Raw genomic sequence first — 16,725 nt, 5'->3', positions numbered from 1 at the left:
TGTTCCATCTCAGCTCTGATTCAGCTTGATAATTTCTGACAGCAGTCCCCAGTTGACATGACAGCTGGAGCCAGTATGAGATTAAACATTAGACAGAAGGGAGTATGTGAGAGTTATTTAGTGCCTCAGTTAGGAAAGCTGAGTCCTGCATCTGGTAATGGGGGAAGGAAATTTAAGATATCCTTGGATGGGAAGCTGAAATATCTGGGAGTGTTTCAGGAAGGCTCTGTAGTGCAGTAAGTGAGCAAACATAAACCTGATAGTAAATTGTGTGGTAAAAACTCTTAATTTTTGTGGGACTGTTTTTTATTTTTTTTGGTGGTTTGTGTTTTCTTTTCGTATCTTTATTTTTGCATACAAAACTCATCTGCTATATTTATTGTTGAAAAACTAACAGTTCTGCTGACAAACAGCTGAAAGGTTCTGATGAAACCTGGCTTGTAGTATGAAGTGAAAATTCTGGGTGCTTTCCGTAACCTTTATTAATTCCTGAGCTGCTACACTGAGCAACTGCAAAGTAACTTTATAAGAAGCACAGCTGGAGTTTAATCTGATTTTTGTCCTTGTGGTATTTGTTGAAATACTGTGAAGTTGCTAAAGAATCTTCTGTTAAAGCACTACACAAATATGAGTTGAACTCGGCACTAAATAGCTTACAGACTCTCTTGGGAAGGTATCAGATTAATAAAACTAAAGTGCCAACAGTAAATTCAAGTAATAAAATGCTAAGAAAAGACAGAATTTATTTACAGAATGTGGTATTGCAGGAAGTTTAAGCTTAGTCTTTTCTAGCTTATAATTCATGGATTAGTACATTTATCTAAAAGGGCAAAAACATTTAACTGATTTATATTCAGCTTCTGATCTGATTTACCATTTAACACTTAGAGCTTTTAATCTTAGAAGTATTTTATTAACTTTTAATCTAAGAGGAGAATTAGAAGGTCATAGAATATGTGTGTCATTTAATAGTAACATCAGTACTTTTTTTACAGGACTCTATTTTGGACATTAAAGTACCCATATTCAAAGGACCTGGAGAACTGCCTGAAATCAGGTCTTACATGGAAGAATTCCCGTTCCCGTTCTACATGATCCTCAGAGATGTGAACGCGCTCCCGGAAACGCTGAGTGATGCCCTCAGACAGTGGTTTGAGCTGGTGACTGCCTCCGACACTCTTTAGACTTTGTAGACAAGGTCAGGACCCGACTGCTGCTGCTGAAATACAAGAAACTGCATTTCATGGGAAAGGTCATGAAACTCTTCCTGACTGAGATTTTCCTGTGGGAGCTGCCCTGGGACAGAGACTGTGCAAGAACAGAATGGTTTGGGTGCATCCTCCCTCCCATGTGTGTCAGAGGATAATTATGCAATGGAGACTGTCTCCTGCTATTCCCACAAGTAACATAAAACTTGTCTCAACTTCTCTTGTAGGAACTTTTTAAGAGAAGAAAAGCATTTGTAGTATTATTCCTGCTGCTCCCTCCCTGCTAAGTGAAACCAGTGTTGTTCCTGGGAAGGCATTTCTGCATTAGAAGTTGGGTGTCTTGCACACAAAGCCTTCCTCAGCATCACCCATGTGGAGATGCCTCTGGGAAGGGAGTGGGGAGCAGGAGAGGCAGATGGTTTGAATCAACCAAAAAAAAATCCCAAAAGCTCGAATACTTGAAACTGTTCTGCAGTTTTAATATGGTCTTTTAATTATTACTGATTTTTGCCTCACAAAGCAGCAAGGAGTTTTCTGAATCTTGCCATATGCTAATCCCTGCCTTACCACTTGACACTGTGAAGTTTGCCCCGGTCCGAGGCAGGCGTTGGGGATGTTTCATAAATCCGGTGTCATGGAGCACGGAGTGATTTTCATTGCAAAAACTATGCATCTTGTATCGTCTGTACTAATAAAGAGAGGTACCGCTCTTTGTAATTACGAGGTCTGTGCCTTGAATTGATCAAATCTTCCGCAGAGCGCCCGGCCGCGGCTGCCGGGATGCCGCAGCAAATGGCGGCCGCGGTCCCGCCCGCGCGGGGCGGGCTGGGCGGCCCCGTGCGGGGCAGGGCAGGGGAAGGGGAAGGGGAAGGGGCGGAGCCGCGCCATGGCCGCCGGGCGCCTCCCGCCGGGCGCGCTCACCCTCAGGCAGGTACGGGCGGGCTGGGGGCTCGGGCAGCGTCCTGTACAAACGACGAGCAGCTCTGCGGTTGTTTAAATGTGTGCTGCGCAGCTCGCAGCGCTGTCCTGGGGCTGCGGGCAGACTTCCCTCTCTCCTTGCCAGTTCCTGAGGCGGCAGCAGGTCCTTCAGCTGTACCGCAAGATCCTGCGGGCTATCCGGGAGGTCCCTGCTGAGCAGGATCGCCGCTACTTAAAGGACTGGGCCAGGGAGGAATTCAAGAGAAATAAGGATGCTACAGAAGAGGTGAGGAACTCCGATCGCCTGCCCTCGGGAATGGTCACTGCACTGTCCTGTGTCGTGCGGGTTTGTTTTGTAGGTGTCGCTTCAAGAGTGTTGAGAAGTCTCCTGTTTCTATTTCCTCATTTATGCGGAGAAATAATCCAGCATCTCTAAATATTATCCCCCGCCTCTTAGCTGTAGTAATGTTTCTCAAATTTCCAGAGAATTATCTGGAATTAAAAAACAGAAACTGTGTACTCAAATCACAGATCAGGAAAACTGTATTGAGTAATGTAGTAACTAATACTGGTTTGCAAAGGCAGTACACACACAGCACAGAGAAAACATTATTTAGATTTTGAATCCTGTTAAAAACTGAGTTTCAAAGCAAAGCCACAACCAATTGTTAAGGAACTAGAGAAAACAAATCCATTTACCTGGTTTTAACCATCTCAGAGACAGCAGTGTTAGGTCACACAGAGAACTAAATGACCGTAGTGCCAGTAAGAATTGTATGTATTTTAATACATTAAAAGTCTATATGCTTGTGTAAAAACCTGTGCTGTGTTTGGATGTACAGTTCACTAAATTCCATTTTGTTTTACAGGATGCAATCAGGATGATGATTACTCAAGGCAACATGCAACTTCAGGAACTTCAGAGAACACTTAAGCTGGCAAAATCCTGATCTTCATTTTGTTGACAGTTGGATTTTTATTTATTACAAATAGGCATTTTTCCAGAATGTGATTATGTTTGAAGGAGGACTCTACCTTTGGGGTGTATTTGTTTTTTCCCCTTCCCCATCCATTTCTCAGTTTGGCTACTCTCAGAAGTGGAAATTACTTGGACACAAAGGACATTAAAAAACTGAATGGGTGATGTAACATGTACTGCAGGAAAAGCAGAAAGTACCAAAAATTACAACAGCTGTGTTAATGTCAGTGCAATGGAAAATAAATGTATGCCTGATTATTTTGTCCACTATTTACTGTGGTAGCTGTAATTGATAATATTCACAATGACAGCTCTTCATGTACTGTGCCAAGAATTTTCACCAAAATTTGTGATTAAAAAAAGAATCAGGGATAAATAAATTGGCCCAGAAAAAACAAAAATTAATTTTTTTTTGTGTGTAGATGTTGATTTTCAGTAGCAGCTGAATAAAACTTAAAAGGAGAGACCTTTATTTATCAAAATGGGAGATTTTAGCCCCAGAGATGTTTATTACCAAATACCTTCAAACTAGTATTTCAAAGTCAATATATAAAGAAGAGTTACAGGTAGAAAATACTAACTGCAAACGTTGTGGTTTGTTTATTAAATGTTACACTACTTCACTTCTAATTGTTAGCTGGCAACGGTTACCACTTTCCTTGAGCTGTGGTGTGGAAGTTTTTTTTCCATGTAATTTAGAAGTGCCTGGGTGAGCTGGGGATGTTTTCCACATAACTAAGAGAGGCAGCAGTTGATCAATAACTGACCCTTAGGTTGTGATTCCAAGACATGCAGGAACTCTTCCCTCTCCCACTGTGCTATTGTAGTTCCCTTAGGGAACACTCCTGCTTTTCAAGGTGATTTTTCTGCAGAGTTGCAGAGCTGCACAAACTGGCAGCAAATTGGTAAATAGGTATCACCACTGGCATCAGGGAAGGGACAGGACAGAATTCCAGGCTACAGGAGAATGACCCCAGTTGGGAGCAGGAGCAATGGTTCAGCTCTGTATCGACTGAAGCCTGAGCTTCAGCCAATGAAGTGTGTAAAAATGCTTCATTAAAAATCTACATTTTGTTAAAATTTTCTGGTAGAACAGACTTAGAGATCATTTTTGTGTTTAGGATTTGTTTTTCATGTTAAGAGAAAGTGCTGCTTAGAAAGGTATTTTGACTGAACAGCCATGTGCACTGTTGGCTGTTTCCACAGTAGCCTTCCCTTTCCCTTCAGCCAGTGCTTGGATTTCCTTAATCAGGTTTTACCCTCTGCCTCACCATGGTGCTTTCCTTTTGGAGCCCAGAGCCTGCATTACCCCTTTGACTCCCAGTCTGTGTGTTTCCAGGTAGTGGGCAGTAATCCAGAACTAGGATTGACAGGCAGGGCCCTGGACAGATGCTGACCTCTTGAGTGCTGCTGCCCTTCATCTCCACTGCTCTGTGGGTTTACCAAACCAAAGTTGCCAGCCAGAAGCCTTGAAGAGTCCCAAGGGCAGCCTACAAGGGTAAGTAAATTTACCTGAAGAGAAAGTAGGTAGATCACACCTGTTTATTATAAAGTCCTTCACAGTTATGAAGAAGGGAGTGGTATATAAAGGAATTAGCAGAAAATGCTTCTCTTTCTTTCACCATACACTCACTCTAAAATCAGCAACCTGCAGCCTGGTTACTGCCTTAGATTACTGGGAAATTCTTAAGATTTACTTAAATTACTTGGTCCTATGAGTGTGATCCAGTGTGATCTGTGTGGGAAGTAGAGCTAAAGTCTCTCCCTTGATTTTGGGCAAACTCAGGAGCGTGTGTGTGGTGCGTGCAGAGCTCAGCCCTGTGCCTGTAACTTCTGAAAGAGGCACCTGCACCAGCCAGCAGACAGCACTCAGTCCCTGCAACCTCCCTTGGCACAAATGGCACACTCAAGTTCCATCTTTTATAACCACAAACAAAAAGTTTAAAAGTTGAAGTCCAATCTTCTGCTCCCCCTTCAGAGTCAAGTGAGGGAACTCTGTTAGTTTTCTGTGGCTAGAAAATGTTACATCACACATTTCTGAGCAACACTTACTTTAATTGCTTGGCAAAACATTAACTTCATCCAGGTGATACAAAACTTCAATAGCATGCTTCTGCATTCCTACTGTAGCTTAAACAAAACTGTAAACATACCAAAGTGTCTATATTAGGCTACAGAAGTCAGACCAAGAAAACTAGCATTTCCATAGCTGCAGATACACTTCTCTTGTCGTGATAGTGCATTAACAGAAATTTTTAAAAAATTGTTATGTGACTTTTTTTGTTTTATACATCTGCTAAGAAGACAAAAGCTTAATTACTAATTAGTGAATGGTATTTTTCAACACTGTAAAGTATTTTTTATTGATTTTAGAGCTCCTTAGTACAGAAAAGAAGTATTTTTTCCTTGGCATAACAGTACCATCCTGTGTTGGAACTGATTTCAAAGTTGTTCTATCATGATTCTAGCAGAATCTGATGGAGCCTTCTCAGATGTGTAAGAAGAAACCCTAAAGGGGTGCAGATGCAATAGTTACAATGCCTTTAGATTATTTGGAGTCAATCAGCATGGACAGCATAGGTCAATGGAAGTTCCGATTTTAAAACAAAACACATCAATAAAACTTTTATAATGTTGAGTACTGTTTTGTGGGACTGTTTGTCCTAAAACCTGTAGACTCACCAGGGCCTGGTCTCCTTTTTAGAGACAGAAGGGAAAAAAACAGAGGATGAATCATTCAGAGGAACAAAGGTAGATGGTCTGGACAGAGGGGCTGGGAAAAAATCCTGACTACAGAAAAATAAACACTTGAATAGAGGGAGCGAAGCTTTCACTTCCTTAGATAAAGGACTTTTTCAAGCTTCTCCAAGAGTAGACAATTCAGCCATTTCTTGTTTGAAGGAAAAAAAAATTATTATAAACATTCAACCTAACAAATAGACCACAGTTACAGTAAAGTACGTGCCATCCATGCCCTAAACAAAAGTTCTTGGTCGGGTTACTGAGTACAGCCCCAACAATAGTATAACCACAAGGAGCTCTGCAAGCAGGACACCATTAAACAAATCAGATTTAGCACTTGTTTTAATAATGGAAAACCAAGAGAAAAGCAAAGTGGTAGCTGAAGCCTCTGTACCTGCTGGGATGAGTCACCTTAGCATCTCTCTCCATGGTTACCTGCCCCCACACAGCTGGAAGCCTGCATCTGTCACCTGCCTGGGCTTGTAACTGGAGTGGGTTCTCTGCTTCTCTCCACTGACTAAACTGGGAGTATCAAAATAGGATCAATAGCCCTTCATCACCAGGCAATTCTTTCTAAAGCTTTCAAACATCCTGGATTTATTTCAGTACTGGTATCACAACATGTTTACATGTGGCATACAGTAGAACCCTCTACTCTGTGTCCTGTGTGGAATTAAGGAAATTCCCTTTTCAGAAAGCAGTTTTGGTTACTAATGCAGTTTGGTTTCAAGCAGCATCTGGAAACTGAGAGTGCAATATTGAAAGACTCTTGGAAATAACAAAGAAAGTATCTGATCTGCAGCATCTCTTTGTTATCAATATAGTTTGCATATGAACTCTCCTCATTTATGGAGTTTCCACAGTTATTTATACTCCTGAAATAGAGTGTTGTGTTTGGATGTAACAGGCACTACATATATCTATCAATATTCCAAATTCCCATACAGCAGGCTCCAAAATGAGTCCTGTTTCTTGATTACCTGCCTGGCAGGTGCTAGCTCTCTTTCTGCACTTTAGTCCTTAATTTGCTGAGCTCCTCTTCTAAGCATTTGATGTGCTCCTTGAGCGCAGCTTTGTCTTGCTGCGCCCTCTGGTTCGCTTGGCACCGGGCTTCTTCAATCTTCCGCTCGTACCACTTCTCCATCTGCGTGGAAACGGCCTCGAAGAAGTACTGGGTTATCTCCAGGGCCTGGGAGGTGTCTCTGGGCGGAGGGGCAGGCGGGGCCGAGGGCAGCTGCTCCTGGCCCTGCTGTGCCCCGCCGTGGTGCACAGCTTTGTGCCTCGACTGCCCACTTTTGCTGGACTTTTTCGTCTGAGTTCCTCTGTCAATGAAGTAGCCGCTCTGTGGTTCAGTCTTTGCAGGTTCAGTCACTGGCTGCAAAGCAGCTTGAACTTTAACGTGTCTTAATTTGGAGCCTGAAAGCTCGGAGGAGGGCAGGTCCTGCTGGAACCTGTGGAACGTGCTGGCACTCACAGCTTTGTCCTTTGGCCTGACATCTTGAGCAGGGGCAGAAGAAGAAACTGGTCCACCAGCCACTATCTGTTGCTCTGTACCTACAGAATAAATTATAGACAATATATTAAGAAAAGCTCTAGACATTTATTTTAGCACTCACAAGACCTCGCTGTTTGATGAATAATGGGGTTTTGTGTGTACCTTGTACAGGCTTATATTAGTTTATCACATCTTCACAGTCAGGTGATGTAATAGAAAGACATTAAAGGAGAAAAGCTGGCCCAGGCAGAGAGGTGCTACATTGCAGCTATGGGGCTACAGGTGGACAACAGGCAAAGAACATAAATATTAGCCAAAAATTCTTCACTGTGAGGCACTGGCACAGGTTACCCAGAGAAGGTCAGGCTGGATGTGGCTCTGAGCAACCTGGTACAGTAGAAAATGTCCCTACTCAAGGCGGGGGGAACAAGATGATCTTTGGAGTCCCTTCCAATTCAAACCATTCTGTGATTCTGTGACTTTGTCAAAAGGAGATGTAACAAGTATCAGTCTAGATTTCCAAAGCAGGTTATGTTTGCTGATATTTATGAACTCCCTGCTTCTACAAAACTTGAAGTCCCAGTAATTTTGGAAAGGTCACATTTCTATGCTTTTGAACTGTTGGAATGCAGAATAGGTCAAACTCAAGCACAAGATCTCTTACATGCCCTTCTATTTGATGGGGCATCCATGTCTGCTCACTTTGCATAGTGTTTAGGGGACATATGCATTGTATTTTACAGAAACCAGGGCTCAGATAGCATTCTGCTTGGCTGTAGACACCTGGTTGTTGTGCACTTTTTTTTTTTCCCCTCAAAAGCTTCCAGGGCCAAGAGTTATTCAAAGCACCAAAGGACTTCTGCTTCAAAGGCATAGTGGAAGCATCAGGAACAGTCAGTGGAATTCCACCCAGCCACCTCTTAAAATATTCCCAGTGGCTGCCTTGAAGTGAATTCAAATCCCAAGACACTAGGCATATGGAGGGGGAAAGCACACCACCAGAATTATGTAGTAGTAATAATACAAGTAGCCCTCAGTTAATGAGCTTGCCCTTGAAAGGATGAGACAGCTGAGTACCTGACGTGGTTGTACCCAATGCTCCATCTTGTTTAGCGCAAAAGTGTTGCCCAAAGCTTTGTTCTGGCATCTGGACTCTGCTCCTTCCCCCATCTTCCAACAGGCTATTTGGAAGTGTGATATAGGAATGCTGGTGGGAGCCCTCTGACTGCAGCACAGCCTGGTTGGCTTTACAGTCCTTGGCACTGTGGGGGTTGTTGTCAGTATCCAGGGTCTCAGTAAGAGACTCACAAGTGGACAAAGTTGATTTTGGTCTTGATGATCTGGAATCTCCAGAAAGCTTGAGCTCCAGATTCTGAATCTTCAACAAGCACCAGGTCTTCAGCTCATCAACCAAGGAAATCTATCAGAAAGAGACTGTAAATTACGTGATCCTATGATGCGATCCTGTGGTTCCTGGGCTGCTGAGGATATGTGTCAGGGACAAAGAGAAGCAAGCTGGGTATCTGTGGGCTTAGACTCCCTGTTCAGATGTGCATGCTGCCACTGGGAATATTTAAAGGACTGCAGATCAAAAAAGGTGGAGAACTATGCACTAGCTTACAAAAGGCAGTCTCTTTAGTCCAAGCTACCACCTTTTAGATATGAATATACTACTTCCAATGCAACTCTGAATCCTCTATCAGGGATGACTTGTTTAATCATACAGTCAATGATACTTTCTAAGTGCAAGGAACACCACATGGTCATTTTTTAAGAGTAAAATTCAAATTAGGTACTTCTAGGGGACAGCTTTATACAACTACCAACCTCTGCTTCTCTGTTCATTCGGTGATAAAGGTGAGTCCCCCACTAAATGATAAATCAGTAACAGCTTTCAGATTACACAGATGCTTAGTAAGTGTCAGCTGCAGATGCATTTAAATAATTTAAAATAGGAGGAGCTCTGTACATCCTGTTGTTCATATGACATCATGAATTTAGGTCAGGCCCTTCTAGACACAAGGATGTTTAGTCAGTGTGTTTAGTAGAGCCCAATTCTGTTTTTTCAGATGTTTCAGTTAAACCAAACTGAGCAGGAACATCACTTAACTGAGCTGACATCACTTAATTCAGTTCACTGATGTATCACTCCAGCATCTTATGTCTTAAATGAAGATTACAAGGAGATGGAGCACAAGTCTAGATGTTCAGAAGCCAATAAAATACTTAGGTCTTTTAAGAAATAAAAATTAAAGCTGCCTTAGTTTGGCGGCTTTACTTTTTTACTTTTCTTTGGAGAGGAGTGTTTGGTGGATGTTAGACTCAAGTATCTTGATCAGTATCTATGCATGGATTATCACAGCTGCCAGTCTTCTTACATGGATTGGAATGGTCTTACAAACATATGACATTTTCCTAGCACAAAGTGTATTTCTCAATTCTTGGAAGAATACCAACAATGAGAACATGAACTGTATTTTAAATTCACCTGTGTGAGTGGAGGAACACAAATTTCTCAGCAGGTTTTAAATGGTGAGTTTTTGCAGAAGCTGGAAGGGCAAGAGCTGGATCTCTATGGGAGCAGTTGTTCCTGTATTGCTGGTTGAACAAGCATACAAGAAAGGACTTTCCTACTGGCAGCAGTACACAGCTTGGAGATGGTGCTGTGCTGCTAACATCAGAGGAAAGAACTTCAGCCTTTTAATACATGGGGGATAAACAGATAGAGAAAAAGGACCCAGGGCCCACAATCAAGTGGATAAGAAAGAAAAGAAACAACACAGATCTTAGTCTTTTTTACTGTTTGGATATGGTCCTGTCCTCTAAGTAAGCAAAAACTGGAAGCACAACTGTGAAAAATTTAGTGCTGGAAATTTTTGCAAGTCACTATGTTAAAAAAAATGGTATTTTGTTGTAGATCCCATACTAGAGACACACCAAATTAAATTACAGCAGTGGGACTGGATTTCACATTCCTCATTTCTAATGCAAAAACTTCATAAATTTGGTTTAGTGACTAAGATGGTGGGTAAGAATAATTTGGTCTTCAATACTCTTTTACCTGTTTGAACAGATGTGACACATCTGTGATATTTTCTGCCTGCTGGAATGAACCTCCTGAGCTGACCTGCCTAGGGATGGACTAAGAGGGAGCAGCTGTTCCAAGGCCTACCTGCCTCTTCTCCCCCTCACTCTTTTCCAGCTCCGTGTGCTGCTGCAGGCGGTGAAGGCACTCTGTCCTCTCCGCCGACAGTCGCTCGGCCATGAGCTTGTCCAAAACTCGGAGCTGTGGGGAAAAACACTCTGCAGCTGAGATCATCATGTTGGAAACCAAACTCCCATCTGTGAACCCTGGAAATCAAAGTACAGCCTGTCTTTCAGTCTTTGTTTCTAGGAATGTTGCCAGCTACAATTAGATGTAGCTTGCGAAGGGGCTCAATTACAAAATTACCAATGAATAACTATTAAAATAAAAATTAATTTAGAGGATCTTGAATCTCAATGCATACATAATTATTCAGCAAGAGGGATTTTGACAATTATGAACTGACCAGTCATAGGACTGCCTTCTTTCCCTCTTAATGACTCAAACCCTTAAGACTTGTCTAAAGAAGTACCAGAAGCCACTTAACACATTAAATGTGTTTTTTCTCAAGAGCCTAGTTTGCAACATCAGTTCCCAGTAGCATGTCAGTTCCCTGGACTTAAATATTAGAGTTCAGGTTTGCTTTTACAACACAAGAAGCAAGAAATGAATCAATACCATGAAAATATTAATTAAATTTAGGATGTGTTTCTAAATCATATAGGCAAGCAGAACTTCAGGTCATGTTCTTACTTGATGTTGTGTTTTGCTTTCCATCTGGCCCAGTTTAATATTCATTTTATCTTGTACCGTCCCAAGCTCAGCTTTTATCTCTTCCACTGTTGCCTCCAGCTGATTCTCCAGTTTGTTTATCAGGGGCTCACAACGACATCCATTTATGGGTGCCTGAAAAAAGTGATGATACATTTACTTGCTACACCCCACCACCCTCTTAGCACACTTGGAACATTATCACAGCCTCCTTCAGTCAGTCTTGGGTTTTTCCATCCCATGTCCTGTATCTCATCCTCCTGACAGTATCTTACAGCAGCTCAGCAAATGGGCTCTTAGTTGATAAAGCTCAGCCTACACAAGGATTGATGTGTATGGACACAGCCTAACACAGCAGTGCTGATTTCACTGGAGCTACAAGCAACATTGAGCTCAGACCCTGTGTGCTGGCTGAGGGAATAGATCACAGGCCTATACTCCATATCTCAATGCTGTAATTCTCAATTGTAAAAAAAAAATCTGATTTTGTGGATGTGTGTGGGCTGCGATTTGCTTTTTAACCAATCATGTGTTCTGTCCTCTTTTAGTACTGAATGGCAAGGCCTTGCTCCTTCTGTTTGCCCTCACCCTCCTGGCATTCATCTGCCCCTTGCCTGCTGGGCACTCCTCTGCCTGTCTTTGACTCGTGTGGCACCATCCCATGGTCCCTCTGCAAGGGCAGCTGCACGGACCACATATAAATCTCACAGGCAGATGGTCACAAAAGGCTCCCTTAAGTGAGAACAGCTTCCTGTGCAGCCCAAAGGCAGAAACTGGCTCCTTCAGGGGCTGTGCCAGTAGCCGAAAGCAGCTGCTCTGAATCTGTCTGCAGAGGAGCCTCCCTCTCTTTAGCCCCACAGCACTGTTTCATAAATTGGGGGTTATTTCCTTGGCAGGGAAAGGTGGGTGGTTTGCTGAGTACCTAAGAAAGTTTCAGAAGTACATGTACTTTAGAAATTATGTTTGCTATTCATGGCTTCAGGGCATCAAAGAAGACAGACAAGAAAAAAAGAAAAGGAGAGAGGAATGTCATGTATTTTAAGAAATACTATATGGGAGTCTAGCTCTATTAAGCTAATCTTTGTGAATAGATGAGATTTGTATACAAGTCCTATCTGCTTTCTGCACCTCTCTGCTCCACAAGCCCTTCTGCACCTCTCTGCTCCTTTATTCCTTTAATATATGAAAGGTCCCTCAGCCTTCCTGATGACTGCTGTAGGATAATTCCATAGTGCCCCTGTCTGGAAATTTCTCAAACACTACACGGAAAGGTTGGAAAACAGTAAATAACCAGTAAAACCTTTGAAGTCTGACTTGAATGGTCTTCAGAATCTGCTGAAATTCTGAACTACAGGGACTGACAAGAGCTGATGGATGGATGGGGGAAGCTAAGGAAATAAAAGGATAGACCTTCCAGGAGTACAGGAGGGCAACATTAAGAAAACAACAAAACAGATGTCTACAGTGTCTACAGGATAATTTAGTGACAGTTTTTATGCTTTCTTATAAATGTCTACTGGTAATGAATTGTGCAATAAAGTGACTAAAATATTATTCTCCAAGCTGGAATAAATACACTTAGCCTGGTAGTTCCAGGTTTATTTGTTTACCAGTTTCTATAGAAATTCTGCCCCAGTAAACACAGAATACCCAAAGCTACAAAACCCAGAAAGAGTTGGAACATAATCTGTTGCTTACTCAACCTGTTGGTTTAGGTAGTAAGCTTTTAGTGCTCACACACTGCTTTTTCTTGGAAAATTTCTTTGCATCTCCTGTCAAAATTCCTAATGTTTCAAAGTATATAGTGGAAGTTCTCATGTCATTTCCAATCACTGTTCACCCCTTATCTTTGCAGATCAAGACTACTTAAGTATGTCTTCTTTAACAAGCACAAAAACAGTTTATTGTTTGCCAGACTTCAGGCCAAAATGCAGCTGAACTCCAAGCAAGGAAAACCAATCCCAAGTCACGATTTCATGTCCCTGAGAGTGCAGTCAGTGGAGCATATTTTGTGTCCTTTACTCGTGTCCCAGCCCCACAGGCTGCTCGCAGTGTCCCCCTGTGAGGGCAGTGGCTCACCTGCATCACCTTCCCGTCCTTTCCTCGGTAGAGCGTGTAGAGCTGGTAGGCTCGGACCTCGTGGGGAGGGGGTGGGGAGGAACAGTGGTGTTTACTTCTGCGCTTAGGCACGTTCTTCTGGGGCTGAGGGAGTGTCTGCTGATCAGCTGGGGAGATGGGGTCTGAGAGTGCTGAAACCTGCAGAACATACACACTATGTTTTGCCTATATGAGCACTCTGGTAAACTATTCCTGGTGGGAATGGGACAAATCCATTATGACAATTACAGCAAAAATCACTTTTATCTGAAGACTATCTCTGCCCCAGGAACATGGTGGGGCTGCCACCACAACACACCAAAGGGACCCACACCACCTCTGAACAGTTATCCCTTCTTTCTCTATGCTGTTTTAAATCTACTGATACCTTTTCCTTCGGCTTTTTCTTTTTGCTCTTTTTGCCTTTGGGATCTGGTGAGGCTGACCGGGGTTTATCCTTCAGATTGTTCTTCCTCTCTGGGGGCCGGTCACTGCTTGGTGTGTCGTCAGCAGCTGAGACACTGCCCTGCTTGAAGCAAAGACAGGGAGTTCAGAGCACTTGCAGAGATGGGGAAAAGGAACCTCTTTGATTGCCCAGCTTTAAGCTGCTCTGCACATGAGAGTGGGAAATGCTTTAGCAGCAGAGCATGACAGACTGCCTTGGGCAGCTGCTGGGGCCATGCACAAGCGATGGCTCCAAACAGACTGAGTCCTCAATGGGTTTTTGTGACAGTCCCTCCTCACAGCAGATCCAGCTGGTAATGCCAGGCTGTACCTTGCTCTGTACCACTTCATCCCGTGGCACCGACTGAGCCCTCCTTTCCTCCTTCAGTCTCTCTCTCTTCTTCCTCAGGCTTCTCCCACGGTTAAAACGCGAGACCTGGAGACACACCACACTGTTACTCGGTGATATCATGCTCTTTCCTACCACTGAAGACAAGTAATAGAGCAGACTTTTCCCTTGTCTGTCTGAAAGGCAATGGATAAAGGAGAATGCACCGCCAGATGGGCACTGATGAGCCAAGCAGTGTGGGTGTTTATGAGTGTGAAAACACACCAGCACTGAGCTCAGTCTGTTGGGGCACTCTGCTGTCCCCTAAAAGGGTGAGCACCTCCTCTGCTGTCCTTGGGCCAAACCCAGCCCTTTTCATGAGGAGGTGACAAGGAAGAGGAGGGGGAAAGACTGTGCCTGATCTCATGCCCTTCTGCCTTCTGGCCTGAAGAGCATTGCAGCATTTCACACACAGCTGCAAAGTATAAACAGGACATAAACATTTTGTCCCCACTGCAAAGCATCCTCCAGTGGTACCCACCCTTCTGGGGATGGGATATACCTGAGGCAGGCAGCAGAGTGACAACTCAGGAGCTGCTGGGTACAGGGCAACTTTCTAACCCCTGGGCCAGTGCAGGGAACAAGCCTCTGACTGCTCCACCCTCTGCCAGTCAGGACACAAAGACCTCTGACAGCACTTCATGCTGTGGCTTAATCTGCACACCTTGCTCACCTTAGGGGCTGAAAGGCTCTATGTCAATAGAGCCCAGCCCACAACACCAGCAGAAATGTAGGAACCTTTCATAACAGAAAACAAGGAGCAGGGGATGCCTCCCAAGGTAAAGTGGCCTCAAGTCCATGTGTATGTGTGTGCTGGGGAGAGATCCGTAATGTACCTGTGATGCTTTAGTGAGCAGGAGTGCAACCTCAGGGTTGTTGTGCTGTCTGGCAACCTCTAGAGGGGTCTGGCCTGCCTGAGAGAAAAAAGCAAACAGCATTTCCTTCAAAACACAAGCTACTGGAAACATGGAATTTCTCTAACCAAATTCAGTACATACTCTGTGCACAAGAGTAAAGTGACAAATTGCGTTAGTATACCCAGATATAATTCAACACTTCACAACCAAGTATTTTCTACCAAGCCTATGAGGAATGATGGAGGGACTCTCCATTAATATAAAATACCAAAGAAACTCTGTGTCCTGCTTACATTGTTGACAACAGATGCATCGGCCCCTGCCTCCAGCAAGAGCTTCACCACCTTCTTGTGATTTAGAGCAGCAGCTACATGAAGTGCAGTATCCCCTGCCTGCAAGTCAGAAAACAGAAAACAAGCTTGTGACACTAGTCCTTGGTCTCACCCTACAGAATCCACACCTTTCTGAAAGATGCTTAGAGATGAAAAAGACCTCGACTTACTGATGCAACAACTAACCTTAAATAAGGCCTGGTCAATAAAAAATGACCGAGTGGGGAGGAAGATGACAGGAGGGGCAAAGAGCTGCTTCAGCCTGGATTTGAGAAATGCAGCTGGGGGGCTGGTGATCTGATTTATCTAAACCAAGTGACACATGATGCAGCTTGGAGACAGCCCAGCTCTACTTCCAGCAAATGGATATGACATCTGAGGGTAGAACAAGTTTTCCCACCACAATCTTCTCTTCTTTCTTTTCCCCAAGTTTGATTATTTGGTGTGCAGGTGGTCATGTATCACATTACTCAGAAATACTCAGGTAAGTACCAGCAGCGAGATGGTTGGCATTCTCTTCAGAGGGCTCCTCAGGAAAAACTGATTTTGGATCAGAGCCAGGAGGGTCCAGCACTAACACACTGCCTTGCCCTTGTCCTGGTGCAGTGAGGTGAAGACAGCTGTGATCAGATTTGAGCGCTGGTAACAGAGCCAGCAACTGTTCAAGTGAGACCAGACATGTGTGTATAATGCCTTCCTGTCCCCCTGGTCTTGAATTTTGCCTTTAAAAAATTAAATTTCCTCAAGACTAGTGCCTGCTGCTAACTTAGATGAGGTGTGCTCCTAAATCAAATAATTCTATGGGCAAATATGGAACAACTTTGGGTAGTGCTGGGGAATGAAGGAAAGGGATGTCTCTCTGGGCCAGGTTCACACCAGTTGATCTTAATATTCAGTAGCTCATTTTGCAAGTAAAAAAACTAATTTCCAAATAAAATTACATAGTAAATTTAATATGCTGAAAGCCATTTTGTTTGCTGTAATATCTCACAGTGAAGAAAGAACATTAAACATACATTCAGAAAACATCTTTATGATCCTCAACTACACATAGAAGATTTCCCAGGAACATGAGAAAATGTGGTTAAGCACCACATAATATGTTTATTTAGCAGATTTAACATGTTTTAATGTACTAATTTCATTCCTTTCCACCACCCAATTAGGCTATGCTATAGGTATGGCAATCAATTACTTCCCTATAAAACAACTATGGATGATTAATCCTAGGCTGGACTGATCATTACTTTGAATTTAGAGCATGCTTTGTCTTCGCTTTTATGTCCTCTTAATTCCCCCTACTGCAAAATGCAGCAAATGAAAGTATTCCACAGGAATTCGCACTTTAATAGCATCTAAATGTCAGTGAGTTGTGCTTCACAATGTCTCTGTAATGGCTATAAGACCAT

At 43.2% G+C, this 16,725-nt stretch overlaps 3 protein-coding genes across 11 annotated transcripts in view; 2 read left to right on the top strand and 1 right to left on the bottom strand.

The window, feature by feature from the left end:
* Positions 1 to 1,925, top strand: part of MDN1 (midasin AAA ATPase 1) — a 118,416-nt gene extending 116,491 nt beyond the window's left edge. For both annotated transcript variants that reach the window (XM_079297483.1, XM_079297484.1), the window contains one exon: positions 996 to 1,925. In XM_079297483.1, coding sequence (XP_079153609.1) covers positions 996 to 1,184 — 189 coding nt within the window. In that variant the 3' untranslated portion in view covers positions 1,185 to 1,925. The remainder of the gene's footprint in view (positions 1 to 995) is intronic.
* Positions 1,926 to 2,073: 148 nt separating this feature from the next.
* On the top strand, positions 2,074 to 3,375 carry LYRM2 (LYR motif containing 2). 3 transcript variants are annotated; one of them, XR_013776953.1, is made up of 4 exons: positions 2,092 to 2,139; positions 2,221 to 2,412; positions 2,996 to 3,170; positions 3,207 to 3,375. XR_013776953.1 is itself a non-coding variant. In XM_079328476.1 (3 exons), the coding sequence occupies exons 1-3, from the start codon at positions 2,095 to 2,097 to the stop codon at positions 3,074 to 3,076; spliced, it is 267 nt and encodes an 88-aa protein (XP_079184602.1). In that variant the 5' UTR covers positions 2,074 to 2,094; the 3' UTR covers positions 3,077 to 3,375. The 3 variants fall into 3 exon arrangements, 2 of the variants coding, with proteins under 2 accessions (XP_079184602.1, XP_079184601.1); XM_079328476.1 differs by having other exon boundaries at positions 2,074 to 2,139; positions 2,272 to 2,412; positions 2,996 to 3,375; XM_079328475.1 differs by having other exon boundaries at positions 2,996 to 3,375.
* A 1,764-nt stretch (positions 3,376 to 5,139) lies between these two features.
* ANKRD6 (ankyrin repeat domain 6) overlaps positions 5,140 to 16,725 on the bottom strand; it is an 85,363-nt gene continuing 73,777 nt past the window's right edge. For all 6 annotated transcript variants that reach the window (XM_079328405.1, XM_079328410.1, XM_079328408.1 and 3 more), the window contains 9 exons: positions 15,278 to 15,376; positions 14,964 to 15,041; positions 14,071 to 14,175; positions 13,684 to 13,821; positions 13,278 to 13,454; positions 11,181 to 11,333; positions 10,515 to 10,628; positions 8,420 to 8,762; positions 5,140 to 7,401 (listed from right to left, as the gene is read on the bottom strand). In XM_079328405.1, coding sequence (XP_079184531.1) covers positions 6,842 to 7,401; positions 8,420 to 8,762; positions 10,515 to 10,628; positions 11,181 to 11,333; positions 13,278 to 13,454; positions 13,684 to 13,821; positions 14,071 to 14,175; positions 14,964 to 15,041; positions 15,278 to 15,376 — 1,767 coding nt within the window. In that variant the 3' untranslated portion in view covers positions 5,140 to 6,841. The remainder of the gene's footprint in view (positions 7,402 to 8,419; positions 8,763 to 10,514; positions 10,629 to 11,180; positions 11,334 to 13,277; positions 13,455 to 13,683; positions 13,822 to 14,070; positions 14,176 to 14,963; positions 15,042 to 15,277; positions 15,377 to 16,725) is intronic.

Source organism: Erithacus rubecula (genome assembly GCF_903797595.1).
Source record: "Erithacus rubecula genome assembly, chromosome: 2".
NCBI lineage: Eukaryota > Metazoa > Chordata > Aves > Passeriformes > Muscicapidae > Erithacus > Erithacus rubecula.
Note: the sequence above shows the minus strand (reverse complement) of the source record. Positions and strands in the feature narration are given on the sequence as shown.

Excerpts from the sequence above, each read along its gene's own strand:
- LYRM2 (XM_079328475.1), top strand. The coding sequence starts at position 2,095 with ATGGCCGCCGGGCGCCTCCCGCCGGGCGCGCTCACCCTCAGGCAG. Across the intron at positions 2,140-2,220 it reads GCGCGCTCACCCTCAGGCAG|CTCGCAGCGCTGTCCTGGGG; the intron begins GTACGGGCGGGC and ends TGTGCTGCGCAG. Across the intron at positions 2,413-2,995 it reads ATAAGGATGCTACAGAAGAG|GATGCAATCAGGATGATGAT; the intron begins GTGAGGAACTCC and ends TTTGTTTTACAG.